The sequence below is a fragment of the Bidens hawaiensis genome, unplaced genomic scaffold (assembly GCF_021521415.1).
Source record: "Bidens hawaiensis isolate Kalapana, Puna unplaced genomic scaffold, B.hawaiensis_p1.1 tig00004478_1, whole genome shotgun sequence".
In the NCBI taxonomy this organism is placed as follows: domain Eukaryota; kingdom Viridiplantae; phylum Streptophyta; class Magnoliopsida; order Asterales; family Asteraceae; genus Bidens; species Bidens hawaiensis.
This window is the reverse complement of record NW_027491271.1, coordinates 801,754-822,012: the sequence shown is the minus strand read 5'-3', so window position 1 is coordinate 822,012 and position 20,259 is coordinate 801,754. Positions and strand designations below refer to the sequence as shown.

The 20,259-nt window shown below is 40.1% G+C and overlaps 1 protein-coding gene across 1 annotated transcript; it reads right to left on the bottom strand.

Annotated features, from left to right (window-relative positions):
- Window positions 1-11,249: 11,249 nt before the first annotated feature.
- LOC143626719 (uncharacterized) lies at window positions 11,250-17,270 on the bottom strand. The gene is made up of 2 exons (XM_077096711.1): window positions 17,232-17,270; window positions 11,250-14,190 (listed from the first exon to the last, which is right to left on the bottom strand). The coding sequence occupies exon 2, from the start codon at window positions 14,102-14,104 to the stop codon at window positions 12,683-12,685; it is 1,422 nt and encodes a 473-aa protein (XP_076952826.1). The 5' UTR covers window positions 14,105-14,190; window positions 17,232-17,270; the 3' UTR covers window positions 11,250-12,682.
- Window positions 17,271-20,259: the final 2,989 nt, after the last annotated feature.

The window sequence follows — 20,259 nt, the reverse complement described above, 5'->3', positions numbered from 1 at the left end:
ATTATTATTATTTTATTTTATTTTATTTTATTTTATTTATATCAAATGTTTGTTTAGCCCGTATGTGTTTGCTGATGAAAATAAAACTTGATTGATGTATATTTCATAATATTCGTGTATCTAGCTATTGATATTGCTATTTATGCATATAACGTTTAGACACGTTATAAAACACACATGAATTGGTAGTATTTTTGTAATATAATATAAAATTCTCGGTAATGACTAATGAGTAATAACGCATTTCATTTAAAATTGGGAAGCCCATGTAAGGCTAAGGGTAATGGGGCTTGGTTGAGCCCCAAGTGATTCAATCAAAACCCGACACGTAAGGTATAACATGGCACTGGATCAAACCCCTCAACCAAGCCCTAGAGGGTGTAGTGGTCCAATTAATCCGGGGCTTGATCCAGTTTTTTATTTATTTTTTATTTATGTACACAATTATAAATTAAAATACTTCATTAAAACATAAATAGAAAAGAAAAGAAAAACATAAATTTAAAATACATAAAAGTAGTGTTTTATTTTTTGTCCGCCAATTTCTTCCGAATAAGATCCTTTTCTTCCTCCATTATCGCTTGGTCGGATAGCGGTAGGTGGCTAAAGTCTTTAGCTAGAAATGTCAAACTCTTTAACCGATTTTTTGTATGTCGAGCCTCATTAATCGAAAGGAGGGTACTTGACAATTCGTTAAATTTTATCTCGAGCTTCACCAATCCCGCTTCTCCGGTTTTCTTCTCCTTACCTTTTTGGGATTGTTCTGTGGGTTTAGCTGGCTCCGGTTGTGTGTTGATATTACCGTAACCCGAGCCCAACATGGTTTTAAATTTGAGAAACTTAGAGAGGTTTTTAAATTATTGGAGAGAAATGTAGTGAGAATGGTGTGTTATTGTTATAAAATAGGGTAGTTATTTACAATGGGTTTGAAAATAAAAAAACATTAAAATAGCCAACGGCTATTTATTTTAAAACAAAACCTCCAACGGCTAGATTAGCCCCACGGTCCCAGCCACGGAGACCAACCGCGCCCCGGCTCACCTGAGGGGTGTAGCGGTGTTCGTGAGCCACATCAGCGGCCGCGCCTCCCGTACACCCCCATTACCCTCAGCCTAATGCGTCATCGAAGATGAAGTAAATAAGGGCGTTTTTCACACCTCCAAAAAACTTTCAACTATTTCGCTAGTGATTTTCTAAAGGTATTAGCCTACTGGGAGTGTACGGAAATATAAAGAGAGAAATAAACTAATGAAGGAGTGTCACCTTAAATTAAGAAGTTTATGAAGATTCCTGAAAATTTATTATAAGGGTATATAAAAATTAATAGGAGAAACAAATTAACGAAATAAATTAATAAACTAATCTCGCGGTAAGATGTAGCCGAGGTTTAGGGCCATCCACCTCTTCGTAAAGTTGGGCAAAAGTGTTCCACAAGCAGCCTGATAGTTTAGAATAAATGGTGATTTGAAAATTTTAGAATCATTGGAACTAACGACAATGCCAAATTATGAAGTTGGCATTTTAAATTTTAGAATCATTGGAACTAACGATCTAGGTATTTTAAATTCTTATTTTTAAGAAAAAAGATTCTTAGTTGATCACTTTTAGCACTGGTGGACAAGACACGCAAATTGACTACCTTTTGATGAGGCAAGGAGACCGACGTTGGTGGAATGACTGCAAAGTCATACCTGGTGAGACAGCTGTGGCTCAACATCGACTGCTGGTGACAGATATAGGCTTTAGAAATAAATTGACTGTTCGAGAGAAGAAAGGTAAACCTAGAATTCGATGGGGAAATTTGAAGGACGTAAACATCCGACTGTTTAAGGATAAACTCATACTACAGACACGAGCTAGACTAAATGGGGACTCAACTCATATATGGGAAGCTATGGCGACAAAGATCATTCAAGTAGCAAAGGAGACTCTAGGGGTCACAACAGGAAAGACAGGTGGGCATAATAAGTCTTGGTGGTGGAATGAAGCAGTACAAGACAAGATAAGGAACAAACAAGGATGTTTTAGGGAGCGTATGAAATGCACGAATGAGGAGGAGCGAGTGGAGTTGAGGGAGACCTACAAAACGGTCAAGAGAGAGGCGAAGAAGGCAGTGGCGGAAGCAAAGAACGCGGCATATAAACGGATGTATGAACGTTTAGAAACAAAAGAGGGGGGAACATGCTATGTTTAAGATTGCCAAAGCCAGGGAGCGTAGAAGGCAAGATCTAGAACCTATGAAGTTCATAAAGGATACCGATGGGCATGTACTGGTCAAGGAACAAGAGATCAAGCTAAGATGGCAAACCTACTTCCACAATCTTTTTAACAATGGGATAGCTCACCAAGAAGAATATGACAACACAACCTTCCAATGACAACAACCGAATAACTGCTACTGTAGACGGATCACACCAGAAGAGGTGCAAACTGCACTTAAGAGGATGGGAAGGGTTAAGGCGATTGGCCCAGACAACATACCCATAGAGGTGTGGAAGTGTCTGGGAGAGGAAGGAGTCTGGTGGTTAACTACTCTGTTCAATATTATCCTCAAATCTGGTAAGATGCCAGACCAGTGGAGGAGCAGCGTTGTAGCTCCTATCTATAAGAACAAAGGAGACGCCCAATGTTGTGGTAATTATCGAGGAATCAAACTACTAAGCCATACTATGAAGCTATGGGAAAGAGTGATTGAGGTTAGACTTAGACGGGAAACTTCGGTTACGGTGAACCAATTTGACTTCATGTCGGGGCGTTCCACCACAGAGGCAATACACCTTATAAGAAGATTAATGGAAAAGTATAGGGAGAAGAAGCGTGACCTGCATATGGTCTTTATTGACCTAGAAAAGGCATACGACAGTGTGCCACGACAGTTGCTTTGGGAATGTTTGGAGGGTAGAGGAATACCGACGAAATATATAGAGATAATTATGGATATGTATACCAGGAGTGCAACAAGTGTCCGTGCGCCCGTGGGGAACTGATTTCTACCCCGTAGAGGTAGGTCTTCATCAGGGGTCAGCGTTGAGTCCGTTTCTTTTTGCAGTAGTCTTGGATGAGTTGTCAAAGTCGATTCAGGGGGCGCTTCCGTGGTGCATGATGTTCGCAGACGATATTGTCTTAATTGCTGAGGGAAAACAAGATCTAAACATGAGGCTAGAGGAGTGGCGAATAACCTTAGAGACAAAAGGTTTAAGAGTTAGTCGCTCTAAGACGGAGTACCTACACTGTGATTTTGGTGGGGTAAATGACAATGAAGACGCACAGATCACCATTGAAGGGCAGCTGGTTCCGCAGGTAACGAAGTTCAAGTATCTAGGATCATTTGTTCAGAGCAATGGGGAATTAGACAGTGATGTGACACATCGAGTTCTGGTGGGATGGTGTAGATGGAAAGCAGCCACATGTATATTGTGCGACAATAGTTTTCCAACTAAACTAAAGGGAAAATTTTATAGGGTCGCAGTTAGACCTGCAATGCTATATGGAACGGATTGCTGGGCTATCAAGAAGGCACATGTGTGGAAGATGGAGGTAGCAGAAATGAGAATGCTACGCTGGATGTGTGGGCACACAAGGTTAGAAAAAATAAGAAACATTGTGTTTCGAGAGAGATTAGGGGTAGCGAACATATCAGACAAGATAAGAGAGTGGAGATTGAGATGGTTTGGACATGTGAAGAGAAGACAGACGACGAATCTTGTTAGATCCGTAGAAAGCATTACTATAGAGGGGAGGAGGGGTAGAGGACGGCCTAAATTGACTTGGGATGAGAGGATTAGACATGATCTGATAGACCTAAACCTCTCAGAGGACATGGTTGAGGATAGGAATTCTTGGAGAAGTAGGATTAAAGTTAACGATTTTTAGAGAGAAATGAACACTTTAGGGCGTCTATTAACCTTATTCTGGTCACACACAATAATGGTATTTTCTTCCCATATATTATTATTATTATTATTATTATTATTATTATTATTATTATTATTATTATTATTATTATTACTATTATTATTATTATTTGTATTATTATTACTATTTACTGTTGAACCTTGATTTCCTTATATTGTCTCATACATATTAGAGTTGAGGGTCTCTCTGGAAGCCACTTCTTTATCCATTTGGATAGAGTTGAGGGTCTCTCTGGAAGTCTCCCCAGACCCTACTTATAGCTTTGCTGTTGGTGGGATTTCACTGGGTATGATTGATTGATTGATTGATTGATTGATATAATATTACAATAAAATTAGTTTGAATGGTATCAGTGTTGGACTGATAGAATCAGTATGATATTCAATTTATACGTTTATACTTTTTTTGTATTGTTATTTTTTGATGCATTGTCAATCTCATCCCTAATTTGATATGTAGCTCAAATTAACTCTATAGAGAGATATCGGCTGATCATTACTAAAATAGGTACTGATATTGAAACCAAACATTTCAAACTTATACAAATGCTAGAATATTGATTTTTGGGATGTACCTCAAACCTTTGATGATAAGCATAATGTTCCACAACCTATTTCCAATGTTTTCGTAACCGGATCGGATAGCTAACCGGTTGAACAACTGGTTCACCGGTTCAACCGGTCAAACCAGTCAGACCGGCCGAACGAATTCGGCTTAAAAAATGCTAGAAAAACAAACTTTTCAAAAAACATTATTTTTTAATAGGAAAACCGGTTCAACCGGTCTGGTTTTCCGGTCGGACCGGTGAACTGTTTCAGACCGGCCGGTTTTCTTTCTGCATACCGAACGAGCAGCATAGAACAGGACCGGTCGATGGACCCATTCCCGGTTCAACCGGTCGATCCGGTCCGGTTTTAACAACATTGCCTATTTCAAAAGAAGGGTAATCAATATGAAATTGATGGTTGTAAATTTTTTATGTTAGTATAATATTTTATACTTCAAAGAAGGTTGGAATCATTACAATTATGTGGTTCGTTGCCCAATAATAACATTTCCAACCGACTTCTCTCTCATACAAAAGCAACATGTTTAATAAAATTGAAGAAACGTGGATCTACTCACTGGTAGCAGATCTACTTTCCTCGGGTATGATTAAACTGTTTCACCGATGGTTCCTTTGAATCCGTGTTCTTCCACCTACAAAATGAACAGCGCCGTTACTTACCCCTCAGAAAGGGACAGAGGGGTCCTCTTTGGGGTAACCCTCCGGCGTGAGAATCAGTGTCTTTGTGGAGAAGATAATAAAGTGTGAGTCAGTGAAATCTCAAGAGTATTGCTGAATCGCTGAATACTCTTGATTGTGTGACTGTGTGTTTTTCTGTAACTGACTGTGAGTGAATATAATTCAATATGATTGAATGTGATATCACTGCTTGTAACTGTCAATGATTGAGTGTGAATGAATGTGTCATCAAAGTGGAGTTGATGCTGTATTTATAGTGCTAGGGTTTCCACTGGCTGGGCTCAGCCTCGTTGGCCTCCTCCAATCGCACTGCGCCACGTGTCCTCTGGGACACCTGGCGCTTTCTCGTTGGTTGAAATCATGTGGTAGCACATGTGTCATGCTGAGTTGTCGACCTTTCATTTGGCAGCTGTCAACATCAGCATATTCTTACTCCTTAAAAAGATGCCTTCTAGAAGAGTGTCTGACGTGCACAATCAAGGTTGCCCTGATCCTGATTTGGATAAGGACGAGGTTGATTATGTGCACGTGTGATATGCGCCCATCCTGAGGATGCGCGAAGTCTTCTTTTTATTCTCACGCGCAGATATTTCATGCGCAGGTGTGATATGCACGAGCGTGTGATATGCGCCGCGCGCTGGTGCGCCACGCGCATATGTGACACGCGAGCATATGTGATGTGCAAGAGCATGCGATATGCGCCGCGCGCATATGTGATGCGCGAGCATATGATGCCTGAGCATGTTTTGTATGCGCGATGCGCCTGGGTTTTGGCTTTGTGCCTTCATAATGTCTTTATCTTGTGGGTTGACCCGCCTTGCTTGGTGTTGAGGCGGGTACATACCTCTTCAAGCCCCCCCAGTCTAATGTGTGTCTTATCTTGCGCGAGCGTGGTAAGATAGATATTAGACTCACTGAATTGTCCTTTTATAGGGGGTTTTGTCGTTTTCTTTGTTGTTTCCACCGTCGCGCGAAGTTCTATCCATTTGGTTGAAAACGAAAGGTCCAAACACGTGGTTGGTTGGTGATGACGTGCGCCGTAAACGTGTCAGACGTTTCGTGTGCTCGAGGTGCTACAGTTGCCTTTCACGTCCCCTCACACAGCTGTTAGGGACACGTGTCGCGCCGTCGTTGGGTTGCCCCTGCGAGTGGGGGCGCGTGAAACCCGATCAGCTGCCACATTTCTCTCTCCTGGGCCTATAAAAGCGATCCTGATGACATCATGCACTGCATACGCAGGAATGATGAAACGATTGAAGATTACATCACTCGTTTCAATCAGGAGTCCCTGGCAATCGGGGGCATAACTGAGCAGCTCCTGCGCGTGGCCTTTACACAAGGCGCGCGCAGTGATCAGTTACGACGAGCTCTCGTAAGCAAAGATGGCATGCCCACCACGTGGGCCAAGTTAATGGAGGCATCGCGAGTTTTCGCGAGAAATGAGAAACAGATTGCCCAAGATAGGGCAAGAGAAAGAGCGCATCAGGCTGAATCACCGCGCAGCAAAGAGAAGAGGCCCAAACAGAACTCTGTATGGTCCAGGTTGCAGCCAAACGGATGGCGCCAATGAAGAAACGTGGATCTACTCACTGGTAGCAGATCTACTTTCCTCGGGTATGATTAAACTGTTTCACCGATGGTTCCTTTGAATCCGTGTTCTTCCACCTACAAAATGAACAGCGCCGTTACTTACCCCTCAGAAAGGGACAGAGGGGTCCTCTTTGGGGTAACCCTCCGGCGTGAGAATCAGTGTCTTTGTGGAGAAGATAATAAAGTGTGAGTCAGTGAAATCTCAAGAGTATTGCTGAATCGCTGAATACTCTTGATTGTGTGACTGTGTGTTTTTCTGTAACTGACTGTGAGTGAATATAATTCAATATGATTGAATGTGATATCACTGCTTGTAACTGTCAATGATTGAGTGTGAATGAATGTGTCATCAAAGTGGAGTTGATGCTGTATTTATAGTGCTAGGGTTTCCACTGGCTGGGCTCAGCCTCGTTGGCCTCCTCCAATCGCACTGCGCCACGTGTCCTCTGGGACACCTGGCGCTTTCTCGTTGGTTGAAATCATGTGGTAGCACATGTGTCATGCTGAGTTGTCGACCTTTCATTTGGCAGCTGTCAACATCAGCATATTCTTACTCCTTAAAAAGATGCCTTCTAGAAGAGTGTCTGACGTGCACAATCAAGGTTGCCCTGATCCTGATTTGGATAAGGACGAGGTTGATTATGTGCACGTGTGATATGCGCCCATCCTGAGGATGCGCGAAGTCTTCTTTTTATTCTCACGCGCAGATATTTCATGCGCAGGTGTGATATGCACGAGCGTGTGATATGCGCCGCGCGCTGGTGCGCCACGCGCATATGTGACACGCGAGCATATGTGATGTGCAAGAGCATGCGATATGCGCCGCGCGCATATGTGATGCGCGAGCATATGATGCCTGAGCATGTTTTGTATGCGCGATGCGCCTGGGTTTTGGCTTTGTGCCTTCATAATGTCTTTATCTTGTGGGTTGACCCGCCTTGCTTGGTGTTGAGGCGGGTACATACCTCTTCAAGCCCCCCCAGTCTAATGTGTGTCTTATCTTGCGCGAGCGTGGTAAGATAGATATTAGACTCACTGAATTGTCCTTTTATAGGGGGTTTTGTCGTTTTCTTTGTTGTTTCCACCGTCGCGCGAAGTTCTATCCATTTGGTTGAAAACGAAAGGTCCAAACACGTGGTTGGTTGGTGATGACGTGCGCCGTAAACGTGTCAGACGTTTCGTGTGCTCGAGGTGCTACAGTTGCCTTTCACGTCCCCTCACACAGCTGTTAGGGACACGTGTCGCGCCGTCGTTGGGTTGCCCCTGCGAGTGGGGGCGCGTGAAACCCGATCAGCTGCCACATTTCTCTCTCCTGGGCCTATAAAAGCGATCCTGATGACATCATGCACTGCATACGCAGGAATGATGAAACGATTGAAGATTACATCACTCGTTTCAATCAGGAGTCCCTGGCAATCGGGGGCATAACTGAGCAGCTCCTGCGCGTGGCCTTTACACAAGGCGCGCGCAGTGATCAGTTACGACGAGCTCTCGTAAGCAAAGATGGCATGCCCACCACGTGGGCCAAGTTAATGGAGGCATCGCGAGTTTTCGCGAGAAATGAGAAACAGATTGCCCAAGATAGGGCAAGAGAAAGAGCGCATCAGGCTGAATCACCGCGCAGCAAAGAGAAGAGGCCCAAACAGAACTCTGTATGGTCCAGGTTGCAGCCAAACGGATGGCGCCAATGAAGAAACGTGGATCTACTCACTGGTAGCAGATCTACTTTCCTCGGGTATGATTAAACTGTTTCACCGATGGTTCCTTTGAATCCGTGTTCTTCCACCTACAAAATGAACAGCGCCGTTACTTACCCCTCAGAAAGGGACAGAGGGGTCCTCTTTGGGGTAACCCTCCGGCGTGAGAATCAGTGTCTTTGTGGAGAAGATAATAAAGTGTGAGTCAGTGAAATCTCAAGAGTATTGCTGAATCGCTGAATACTCTTGATTGTGTGACTGTGTGTTTTTCTGTAACTGACTGTGAGTGAATATAATTCAATATGATTGAATGTGATATCACTGCTTGTAACTGTCAATGATTGAGTGTGAATGAATGTGTCATCAAAGTGGAGTTGATGCTGTATTTATAGTGCTAGGGTTTCCACTGGCTGGGCTCAGCCTCGTTGGCCTCCTCCAATCGCACTGCGCCACGTGTCCTCTGGGACACCTGGCGCTTTCTCGTTGGTTGAAATCATGTGGTAGCACATGTGTCATGCTGAGTTGTCGACCTTTCATTTGGCAGCTGTCAACATCAGCATATTCTTACTCCTTAAAAAGATGCCTTCTAGAAGAGTGTCTGACGTGCACAATCAAGGTTGCCCTGATCCTGATTTGGATAAGGACGAGGTTGATTATGTGCACGTGTGATATGCGCCCATCCTGAGGATGCGCGAAGTCTTCTTTTTATTCTCACGCGCAGATATTTCATGCGCAGGTGTGATATGCACGAGCGTGTGATATGCGCCGCGCGCTGGTGCGCCACGCGCATATGTGACACGCGAGCATATGTGATGTGCAAGAGCATGCGATATGCGCCGCGCGCATATGTGATGCGCGAGCATATGATGCCTGAGCATGTTTTGTATGCGCGATGCGCCTGGGTTTTGGCTTTGTGCCTTCATAATGTCTTTATCTTGTGGGTTGACCCGCCTTGCTTGGTGTTGAGGCGGGTACAACGTGGATCTACTCACTGGTAGCAGATCTACTTTCCTCGGGTATGATTAAACTGTTTCACCGATGGTTCCTTTGAATCCGTGTTCTTCCACCTACAAAATGAACAGCGCCGTTACTTACCCCTCAGAAAGGGACAGAGGGGTCCTCTTTGGGGTAACCCTCCGGCGTGAGAATCAGTGTCTTTGTGGAGAAGATAATAAAGTGTGAGTCAGTGAAATCTCAAGAGTATTGTTGAATCGCTGAATACTCTTGATTGTGTGACTGTGTGTTTTTCTGTAACTGACTGTGAGTGAATATAATTCAATATGATTGAATGTGATATCACTGCTTGTAACTGTCAATGATTGAGTGTGAATGAATGTGTCATCAAAGTGGAGTTGATGCTGTATTTATAGTGCTAGGGTTTCCACTGGCTGGGCTCAGCCTCGTTGGCCTCCTCCAATCGCACTGCGCCACGTGTCCTCTGGGACACCTGGCGCTTTCTCGTTGGTTGAAATCATGTGGTAGCACATGTGTCATGCTGAGTTGTCGACCTTTCATTTGGCAGCTGTCAACATCAGCATATTCTTACTCCTTAAAAAGATGCCTTCTAGAAGAGTGTCTGACGTGCACAATCAAGGTTGCCCTGATCCTGATTTGGATAAGGACGAGGTTGATTATGTGCACGTGTGATATGCGCCCATCCTGAGGATGCGCGAAGTCTTCTTTTTATTCTCACGCGCAGATATTTCATGCGCAGGTGTGATATGCACGAGCGTGTGATATGCGCCGCGCGCTGGTGCGCCACGCGCATATGTGACACGCGAGCATATGTGATGTGCAAGAGCATGCGATATGCGCCGCGCGCATATGTGATGCGCGAGCATATGATGCCTGAGCATGTTTTGTATGCGCGATGCGCCTGGGTTTTGGCTTTGTGCCTTCATAATGTCTTTATCTTGTGGGTTGACCCGCCTTGCTTGGTGTTGAGGCGGGTACATACCTCTTCAAAAATCAAGTGGAAATCTAGTGTAAATCTAGAATGATTATGCGAGTGAAACTATTGGTGGAAACGAAAATAAAAGTTAAAAACTTAAAAGAGCGTCACTAGTTATTGACAATATCGATTATTATCGATCTATAGTTGCTAACCTAGATTAGTAAAATAAAATTTGTCAAGAAATCATATCTTATTCTACAACACTAATCAACGAATATCATATTAGCATGAAAAAGACACAATCGTAACGTGAGAAGCAAACACCCATACTTTATACATGTCAAAAAAAACGTAGCAAAACATGATTTGACTTTTAAAGATGCGTTACAAAGTTTGTAACAATCAGGCTTTTAAGATTTTATCGAGTTTATATTGTATATTTATCCTCTCCTTATTACCACGAACACTTGTCAAAAAGCGTAGAAATTTTAAACTCCTATGCATCTAGAAAAGTCATTTGTGAGGTTTGGAATGTGTTTTAAGAAAATTTATAAACAGTTTTATTGAATATTATTTAATTAACTATAATAAGCCATTTACAAGATCTCATAAATTTGATTATATATTGGATGACTTTCAAGTTTCAACCTATGTTTTCCCCTCATTGTTAAACTTAAGCCCCCTGGCCCCTCCACTTAATAATAACCAAATAGGCCCAATTGTAGGTAAACTGCTTCAAATTGCCTCAACTCTAGTTACAAAGCAAAAAAGATTACTTCATACACCAAATCACACAACTTTTACTGTTATACAGTGATATTGTGCAGTAGTGATTTCTTTGGTGTAAATATCACCCTCATGGTATAATATCTGGTTCAAAAACAAATAGATAACATGCTAACATAGTAATATATTACAACCATATCTCCAAACCACTTTTCTAAATTTCTTTGATATTTATGTTGAAGAAATTACAACTCTATGTAAACAAAGTTCTGAAAACAAATAAATCACTGTAACCTACTTCCTTTTCCCAATTAATCTTCATGAATAAGACCACACCTCCCCTCCCCACCACCCAACCATAACAACAACCCGCTAAAGACCGTTTTATTCAGATCGTACCAGCATCCCTCCAACTAAAGTTAACAGCTAGCCTACTCTATAAACCTATGGCTATAAAAACTGATAAAAAGACAGAGGGAGCCAGATACCGACATGAATAAAAACAGACCTCTTATTGCCATGGTGGTTGTTGATGCTTATAGTTAATCGGAAACAAATCCCACCCACTATCCGGTTGATCACGTTTCCCTCCAATGGTTGCACTCGATGACGCTTGATCATGATTCAGAAACTGCCTCAATCCCCCATTATGATTAATATTATTCCCCCTCGTACTCGAAGACGCTTGATCATGATTCAAAAACTGCCTCAACCCCCGTTATGATTAATAATATTATCCCCCCTCGTACTCGAAGACGCTTGATCATGATTCAAAAACTGCCTCAACCCTCCGTTATTATTAATATTATTCCCCCTGTCGGTTACAAACCCTGAGTCCAAATCAAGAGCGTTGCGTGATGGGCCCGCACCATTCGAAGCAGACGGTGTACCCATGTTGAAGAAGAAAGGTTGGGTGTGTTGAGAAAACGCAGGTTGGATGGGTGGGATGATAGGGGCACCTCTTGAATCGACCATGTACGGGATCGGTGCACCGGGCGGGGCGTACATAGGTCCCATTGTAAAACCACAGTGGGTGTAACCGTAAGCTGGTACATTAGAGTAAGGGATTGAAGATCCGAGACCTAAACCTAGACCCGACCCCGGTCTCCCCAAGTTGAAATCTACGGAAGGTTCTAGAAGCCTTCCGTTAGACTGAACAGGAGGAATGTTATGATTATTATTATCCTTGCAGTTCACCTCAACTTGGGTACCGAAAATGGAAATAACTGATTCTTCTTGTGGTGTTGAATAATTTACCGAGAAACGGGTTATTGGATGAAGCATTATTTGGAACGGTTAGGTGGTCGTTGAAATTCAAATCGATGTTGCGGTAAGACGGCTGCATTGACGAAGATACGGACGGGCTGTGTGGCCCGTTTTGTTTCAGAGGCATAACTCGGGTTTCCCGTTTCCAGTCCAGTGTAACAATGCTAGCATCACTGTCACCGAGACTATTAAGATCCAACTGTATTTTGTCCTCACTGGCTTCAGCTACATTCAGATCAAAGTCAAAGTGCGTCAAACGTTGGGTTGAGTTGCTGTGGCTGGACGAGGACGAAAACGTCTTTTCACCTTCGGGTATCCGTCTAAAAGCACTGGTGGCGGCTGAACCTTCTAGCCGAGAGTACCTTCAAATTGCAAAGGAGCAACGGGTGGTCCGTTGGCGGCAGCAACAACTGAAACCGGGGTTAAAAGCGGGCCCACCTGACACTCGGTTTCGGTTTCTTCAAAAGCAACATCTTCATTCAGATCAAATCCAGAAAAACCCTTTTCAGGATCTAATGTTGAGTTATCAAGTGTTTCTGAATTGGTCATAGGTTCGGATTTAGGTTCGGGTTCAAGTACGGGTGCGGGTGCAGCTCCGGATGAAACCTCATGTCCTAAACCCGGACTCGATCGATGTTCTTTTTCACTTGTGGAAGTGCTGCAACTTTGTTCAGGAGAATCAACTTCTAGTTCCACTTCATTAGCAACTTGCCTAGCAAGCTCTAGTGGGTCCACCATTCCATAATCCAGTTCCATGTCAGATGGTCTTTTGGTAATCAAATCCTCATTTTGGCTTTTTGCCGATTGTTTGGATACAGGCAAAGGGCTTCCCGAATTACTGTCACTCTCGATTCCAGTATCTTTCTTTTCATCTTCATCACTTTCTGTACTCGATGACGACTTCGGGTTCTCAGAACCGTCACCACCGCTAGCAGAATCACCGTTTCCGCTAGCGGTGTTGACATCCGGTGTGGTAGTCTGGAGGACGGGAGATTGAGATTCCCGACCATTGACCATATCCTCATCTTTGTTGGTCTTTTCTTCCATTGTATCGGTCTTTGTAACCGACTCCAAACCGTGGACAACGCCCATACTTGAAGTCAAAGTTGTGTCTTTCAACGTACTAGATAAAGTAGTCACAGAGTCAACCTTCTGCTTCTCATTTGCGTCTTCCAAACTTTCTGATTCAGTTATTTCTGTTGCAGATTCCTTAACCACTTCCTGTGCCACTATCTCTTGTTTATCAGTTTCTTGTTGAACAGTAACTTTTTCTTCATTGATGTTAACAGAATCAACATTGGTTGGTTCTCCATCATTGTTCTGAACCGGGACCCACTTATCACAAAGATCTTTAGCTTTCTCACGAACCGTTAAACTACTATGACCAACAAGACCCTGCACGGTTAACCCAACTCCTGAACCCACAGAGTGATGGTGGTCCACTTGCAACCTCTCAAGTGCCCGTAACAATGCCACAACCAACTCTTCTAACAAACTGGTTCCAGTATCGTCTATAAGGTTTTGAGAATCGTTGAGCCATTTATTAATGAACACATGTCCGTCTAATTGGATGAAAAGTTCAAGGCACTCTTTGCTCTCGGTGGCTGCAATGGTGTTTGCAACCGCAGACCATTGCCGGGATGCTTCACTAACGTTTTTCACAATGTTTTCTTTCTGGTTTTGGATAACAGTGATGAGGTCATTAACTCTGGTTGCAGTTGTGAGCCCGTCTTTTAACTCGGTTGAGGTAAAGAAGTCTTCGAGCGTCATGTTGATCCAACTAAATTGTTAGCATACTACTCATCATTGTAGTATCATATATATAACCATCCAATGGATCAAATTACCAAAGTGCCCTGTGAACGTAAAACAATAAAATCAATGTCAGCAATACGAACACGCATATACATACACATATAATGTTAAGTCCTATCAAAAGTCGGCTAACATTTTACCAAATCAATTGGCTTACATGCAGAACAGGAGAGATTTGCGTACACAAAATTTTAAAAACTAGTTCACCGGCTAATGATGTTCATTCTCAAATAGATTAAGTAAACTTGATATGATCCACGTATAAATTCTTTAAAATATTTACAAGAATGCTAATATTTATTACTTACCTACTAAAGTCTTAATCTCCCTCATAACTAAAAAAAACCATCATACTTTTATCAAGTACAAAATTAGCTAACTATTATGCATGAGTATATGTTTGTAATGGCAATAACAATCCATTTGCATATGAATGGGTCAATTCGGGTTTTGTTTCATCTCTAACGGGTCAACAGAATAAAATCAAAAGTACTAGCTAACATAAAGTGGGGCAAAAGTCAAAAAATTGTATTTTTAATGCACAGGAACTCCTAGATCACTTTACTCAATAAGTTAGGTAAATACTGAAATAATAGAATTTTTGTACTTGTATTTTACACGCAAAATTTTTAAAAAGTAAATAAATATAAAATTAGACCAAGCATGTTTTGGGTATAATCAAATCCGACCAGTACCAAAAGTAACTGCTCTTGACCCAACCTGACCCACCCATGCTTGCCAAATCAGCAACGCATGGACAGTGTTAATGACGTGGCATCCAAGTAAGGAAGTAATTGTGTTTATAATAAAAAAAATTAAGCTTGTTAGTTATGAGACTGTCCCAAAAGTATCCTCAAACTTCATGTTGTGGAGTAACATATTGATGCCCAAGATGCTTCTGGGACCCGTGCAAATAGACATGAATCATCAAAAAAAACCATGAGATCTTGTTGCTGCTTAACTATACCCAAGTCAATATAACTGGCTTTATTTATATACCAAGTTCAAGTGTAACTAGCCTTTTGTCAATATAATGCTTAAGGTTGCAATTTCAGTCTGTTTACTTGTATAGGGATTGATTTGGGTTATATTTTATCTTTCACGGGTATATAGGATTAACAAAAAAAACGGGTCAAACATGTTGAGCTTCCAAAATGGCTTTACCAAAAAGGTAACACCACATTATTTATTTATGAAAAATGGATTAAAAAGGTCTTTCCCAGCCAATGGCCGAGACTTGACCCGACACTACCTACCACAATGCACACAGAGAAAGCTTGTCATCTTGGAACTCAATAAATGAAACAATTCTCTTAAACTCCAGCTATACTTGACAGTTGACACCATATCTTTCAGAGATATCTCAAAAATAATATATTATAAAATACAGAGTTTATAAAACCCACTTCCAAACATTATTCATGTCTTAATTTCACTAAAAATGTCAACCTGATCAACTTAACCCTTTACTTTCATAGATATGAGTATGAACTACTGCATGATCTTTCATATGAGTATATACTATGTTCACATTACACGTGCCTAAACATAATTCGTGAATTAAGTAGATGAAAGAAATATCTTAAAACTATACTTAAAAGGTAATCTTCGTACAGTTTTCGACTTTCTTTGTTTAGCAAATCATCAGACAAATAAAAAAAAGGCGTAATGCAAAAACATAATAACAAGTTTCCAGTTGTTAAAAAAGAAAATATATGTGTTCTTTTGAGACATGCACGTCACAGTTAATGCTGCTATAGATTGAACAGAAAATGGCATATACATACGTAGTAATAAATTAATAATATATGTGATATATAAATAGACTACCCCCCCCCCTCCCCCTCTCTTCTCTCTCTTTTTCTCCTTCCTTGTGTACAATGTCCCATTCGGCAGAAAATTGAAGTAAAGTGAAGCATAATATGTTAATAAAGGAAACTAAATGTTAGATTCTATTCTCGAATATATTATCAACAATAAGCACAAACCAATAGGCAATCCAAGTTAAGTTGTTTTAGTAGATAACATGCAGATGTGTTGGCAACGGCGCGCATACACATTCCACAATTTACAAGTGAAAACCAATCGAAAGAAGAATTGGAAACATGCAGCCTTAATAAATATGCAATTTAATTTAATCAATATGCTTTTCTTTCCTTTTGACTCGTAACTGTACTTTCTACATCCAAGTACAGATTTTAGAGTAATCAAACTCGAGTATTCAAGTAAAGCAATTACCTTTACACCAAGTTAGAAACTTTTCGATCAAGCAAATATCTTCAAAAAATAATTAATTGTGCATGCAGAACTCCGCGTGACGTAACAAAAACAAGGAGCTCAGACTGCGATAGATGATGTAAAAAAAGTGCCATCAAATTAAGCCTCTTTACACACTATATATCCCCAAATATATATAGTTACTCGTTTATCAGGCCAATGATAAATCTAGCTAAACTATCAAAAATCACAAACATTAATAGCAGCAACTATGAGCAGATAATTAACATGATTAATCCAGCTAAAATATCAAAAAACATTTCTCAATATCCATCCGAATTTCAACAAGCACATCATCTGTTTATCATTTTATTGTCTTTTTGTGCGAGTATGTGCTAACGGAACGCTATCACCACAACACAACTGTGCATATAAATTCAGTTATCTAACTCCTTAAAAGATTAAACCAGACTTTATACATGCTTCATGGCACAGAAACTGTCACACGTAACATAGTACCATTTACATTTATTTATATTCGGCTTAAAACCATGAGGTGGTACAAAAGTTGCCAAAAGCAAACAATTCACATTGTAATAAGACCCATACAAGAATAAGCATGTATCATGTTACTTTCAATAAGAACAATAACATATAAAACCATACAAGAGGAATTTGACTGAGTGATTCAATTTTGCCAAATGTGGCTCTACAATCTTTAAATTCAAAGTGTGCGCCTTTTTTACACGCACAGGTGGGTTTGTGAACACATGTGCGGTTTGAAAACAATTCCAAATTACATAGAAAAACAACTAGACATAAATCTAAAAGAAGACAGAAACTCATGAACCGAAAGAAAATTTACCATATGAATCATGTTCCGTGTTGATCAAGCTCAGATTGTATTGATGCTCAGTTAATCCTGCAATCAAATCACAATAAAGCATAAAAAATAAGAAACTTCACATACAAAACCCTAAATATATATATATATAAAAAAAATAAAACCCTAAAATCATGAATTCTCCTATTGGAATACGAAACCTTAAATTTCACTCACAGCCGTGTGTAATTATGTATCAATGAAAAACCATTAACAAATTAATTATATTATGAGATTTCGTTCATGTTACATAATCAATCAAAGCACAAAACAGGTAGCAAAATTATAATATGTAAAATTTCAAAATAATAATAATAAAAAAAGAGAAGATTACTAATTCGAAAGGAATCTGTAGAGAAATGAAATTCTATCAGTGAAATTGAAAGGCGAAGACAGAGTGAAGGTTGAAATCGGTGTTTTCTCTCTCTAGAAAGAATAGTGAAAAGGTGTATTATTAATATTATTATTATACTACCTGGTAGCGTTTGTTTGTCGTTGTTTTCTATTCTTTCCCGAACGAAGATCGATAGATGGATGGAAGGTTGCTTTCTGGGTTAGGGTTCTTCAGGCAAGGGCACCTGGTTCTGTCTTCCTTCTTTTGTTATTAAATTAAATTAAAGTTAATTCGGTGTGTGTAGAGTTTATTTAAGTTGAAACTGGTAACTGAAAATGAGTCGGTTTGGATTGATTCGTAAACGTTCAGACTTGACTTTGGTTTGAGCTTGTTTAAGTTAACCCAGGTTTTAAAGTGCCATTCTTAGTCTTTCTCACTCTAGATTTTACATTTAAGTTTCTAACCAAATATTTTGCGTTTTGAGTAATTTGTTAAACGTTGACGATGTGTATATTTTGCTAAACTTTGTTTTAATCTTGATTTAAGTATGGTATGCATTGTATAGTGTAACGTGTTTTAATCTTGAAATGTTGATCACGCTTGTTTTATAGAAGTTTATATGTTATTAAATGTTCTACTTTTTATGGTATTAAAAGATATTTTCTCGCAAAAGAATCACTTGGTGAAATCTTTGAAACTGAAACTCCAAGTATTGATCATGTTGAGTTATGGTTGCTAAACGGCTTGAAGCTCGCTCAATAGAAGTTTGGAAATGGCTCGCTTGAAATCAACTTGACTGTAAACCGGTCAGCCTGGCTCGGTTTGTAAGCAAGTTGAGTTCAAGTTTGACTATAGTTCGACCTATATACTCAACTCATTTTACATTTATGGGTGCTCGATTAATTCATACTTAGTTTATGAATATAATGTAACAAAAAAGAAAATGTGAAAAGTAAAACTACACTATAGAAGGTATTTCACATCAACAACAACCGTGTCCAATGAAATCTCATCGATAACGAAGTTAAAGGCAGGGGCGTGATATAGGCAAACATTACCTCTATTCCTGGGGATCGGATGCTACTTTCAAAGACATCCTCAGCTCCTATTAAATAAATTCAAATAAAACAATAAAGCACTTCGTATTTTGTTATTTATTACGCATTTACACATAAATAGATGTTTTGCAAATCATACTAGCCGCTCAACTGATTGCTTGTTGAATCGACTAGACCAAGTTCAAAAGCCGAATGACATAATAATATGTTAATAAAAATATATGTCATAGCGAAAAAAGTATAAGTATGATGATATATAATTTGGCAGAATTTTAATTTGTATCAAAGTTTAAATTATTGAAACATGAGATATGTGACTCAAAATTAAAAAAGATAAGGTTGATTCTAACTTTAAACAATATAGTTCTACTTGGCCCATCGATCTACTTGTCACTTTAAACACTAAATCATTAAACACTAAATCAGAAAACGAATTTGTTCATTCATAAACGCTATGAACAAAACAATAAAAAGGTCCGTATTATCTATGACAAGGGTATGATCTTGTTTAAAAACAATGATAGGAATACAAAAGTTTTCATCACCATCATCATCATCATCGTACTCAGTATATCCCATCAATAGCAATGCTATGATAGGGTCCGAGTAGGGTAAGATGTAGACAGCCTTACCCCTATCCCATAGGGTATGATCTTGTTTAAAAACAAAAGTTTTGTAATTATAAATTCGTCAAAGAAAATATATTTCATTGTAGGCTTAGTCAAATTATCATACAACTTTGAGAATTTTTCTTCTGGTCATCCAACTTTTCTTAAAGTGGTATTTATTATTAATATTAAATAAATGTATACATATATTATATATAGAGATGTGTTTGTGTGTGTGATTAGGGATGGATAAGAATAGTCCACTAATGTTAATGTTGATATGGTCAATTATTTGAAGCTTGAAAGAGAAATTGAAGACCAAAATCTAGTCAACGAAAATAACTTGTGACGGGTGATAAAGAGGTTAAACTAGTAGTAGTGGGTGTCTTTTTAAAAACACAACTCTCCTTTCGTTTTCTCTTTAAATGGTTCTTTCTCTTTCTTTAGTTTAACAATAGTCTGCACGTGGTTTTCTCTTCTATAAAATAGGCCTATGATATGACCATCACGTGAGCATGACAACAACGTAATAAAGAATATGCCAAACTTTAGGATGAATCTTTTTTTTTTTTAATATGGAACCCATAGATTGGATGGATATCTAGATAAAGTTCATTTTTAAATATTTCATTGATTTGGAAGGTGTATGGTGTACCACTCGGACCCGGATTCGGGCCTAGTCCGGCTTGATGAATTTGACCCATTTGTGAATGGGTCGGCTGGTTTAGACTTTGGGCTAGTAGGACGATTGGGAAAACATCGTCTGTTGATTCGGGCTTCCTCACACCATTGTAAGTGATAACGGGAAGCAGTTCGCCGGGGGAGTCTTTCGGGAATGGTGTGAGCAATTACAGATCAAACAAGCTTTCACGCTGGTGGCACACCCTCAGACGAATGGGCAAGTGGAAAGAGCGAATCGAAGCATAGTCGAAGGCATTACCAGCCGTCTGGGAAGGGGACGAAGCTCATGGGTAGAGGAACTACCACATGTCTTGTGGGCTCACAGGACC

Excerpts from the sequence above, each read along its gene's own strand:
- LOC143626719 (XM_077096711.1), bottom strand. The coding sequence starts at position 14,104 with ATGACGCTCGAAGACTTCTTTACCTCAACCGAGTTAAAAGACGGGCTC.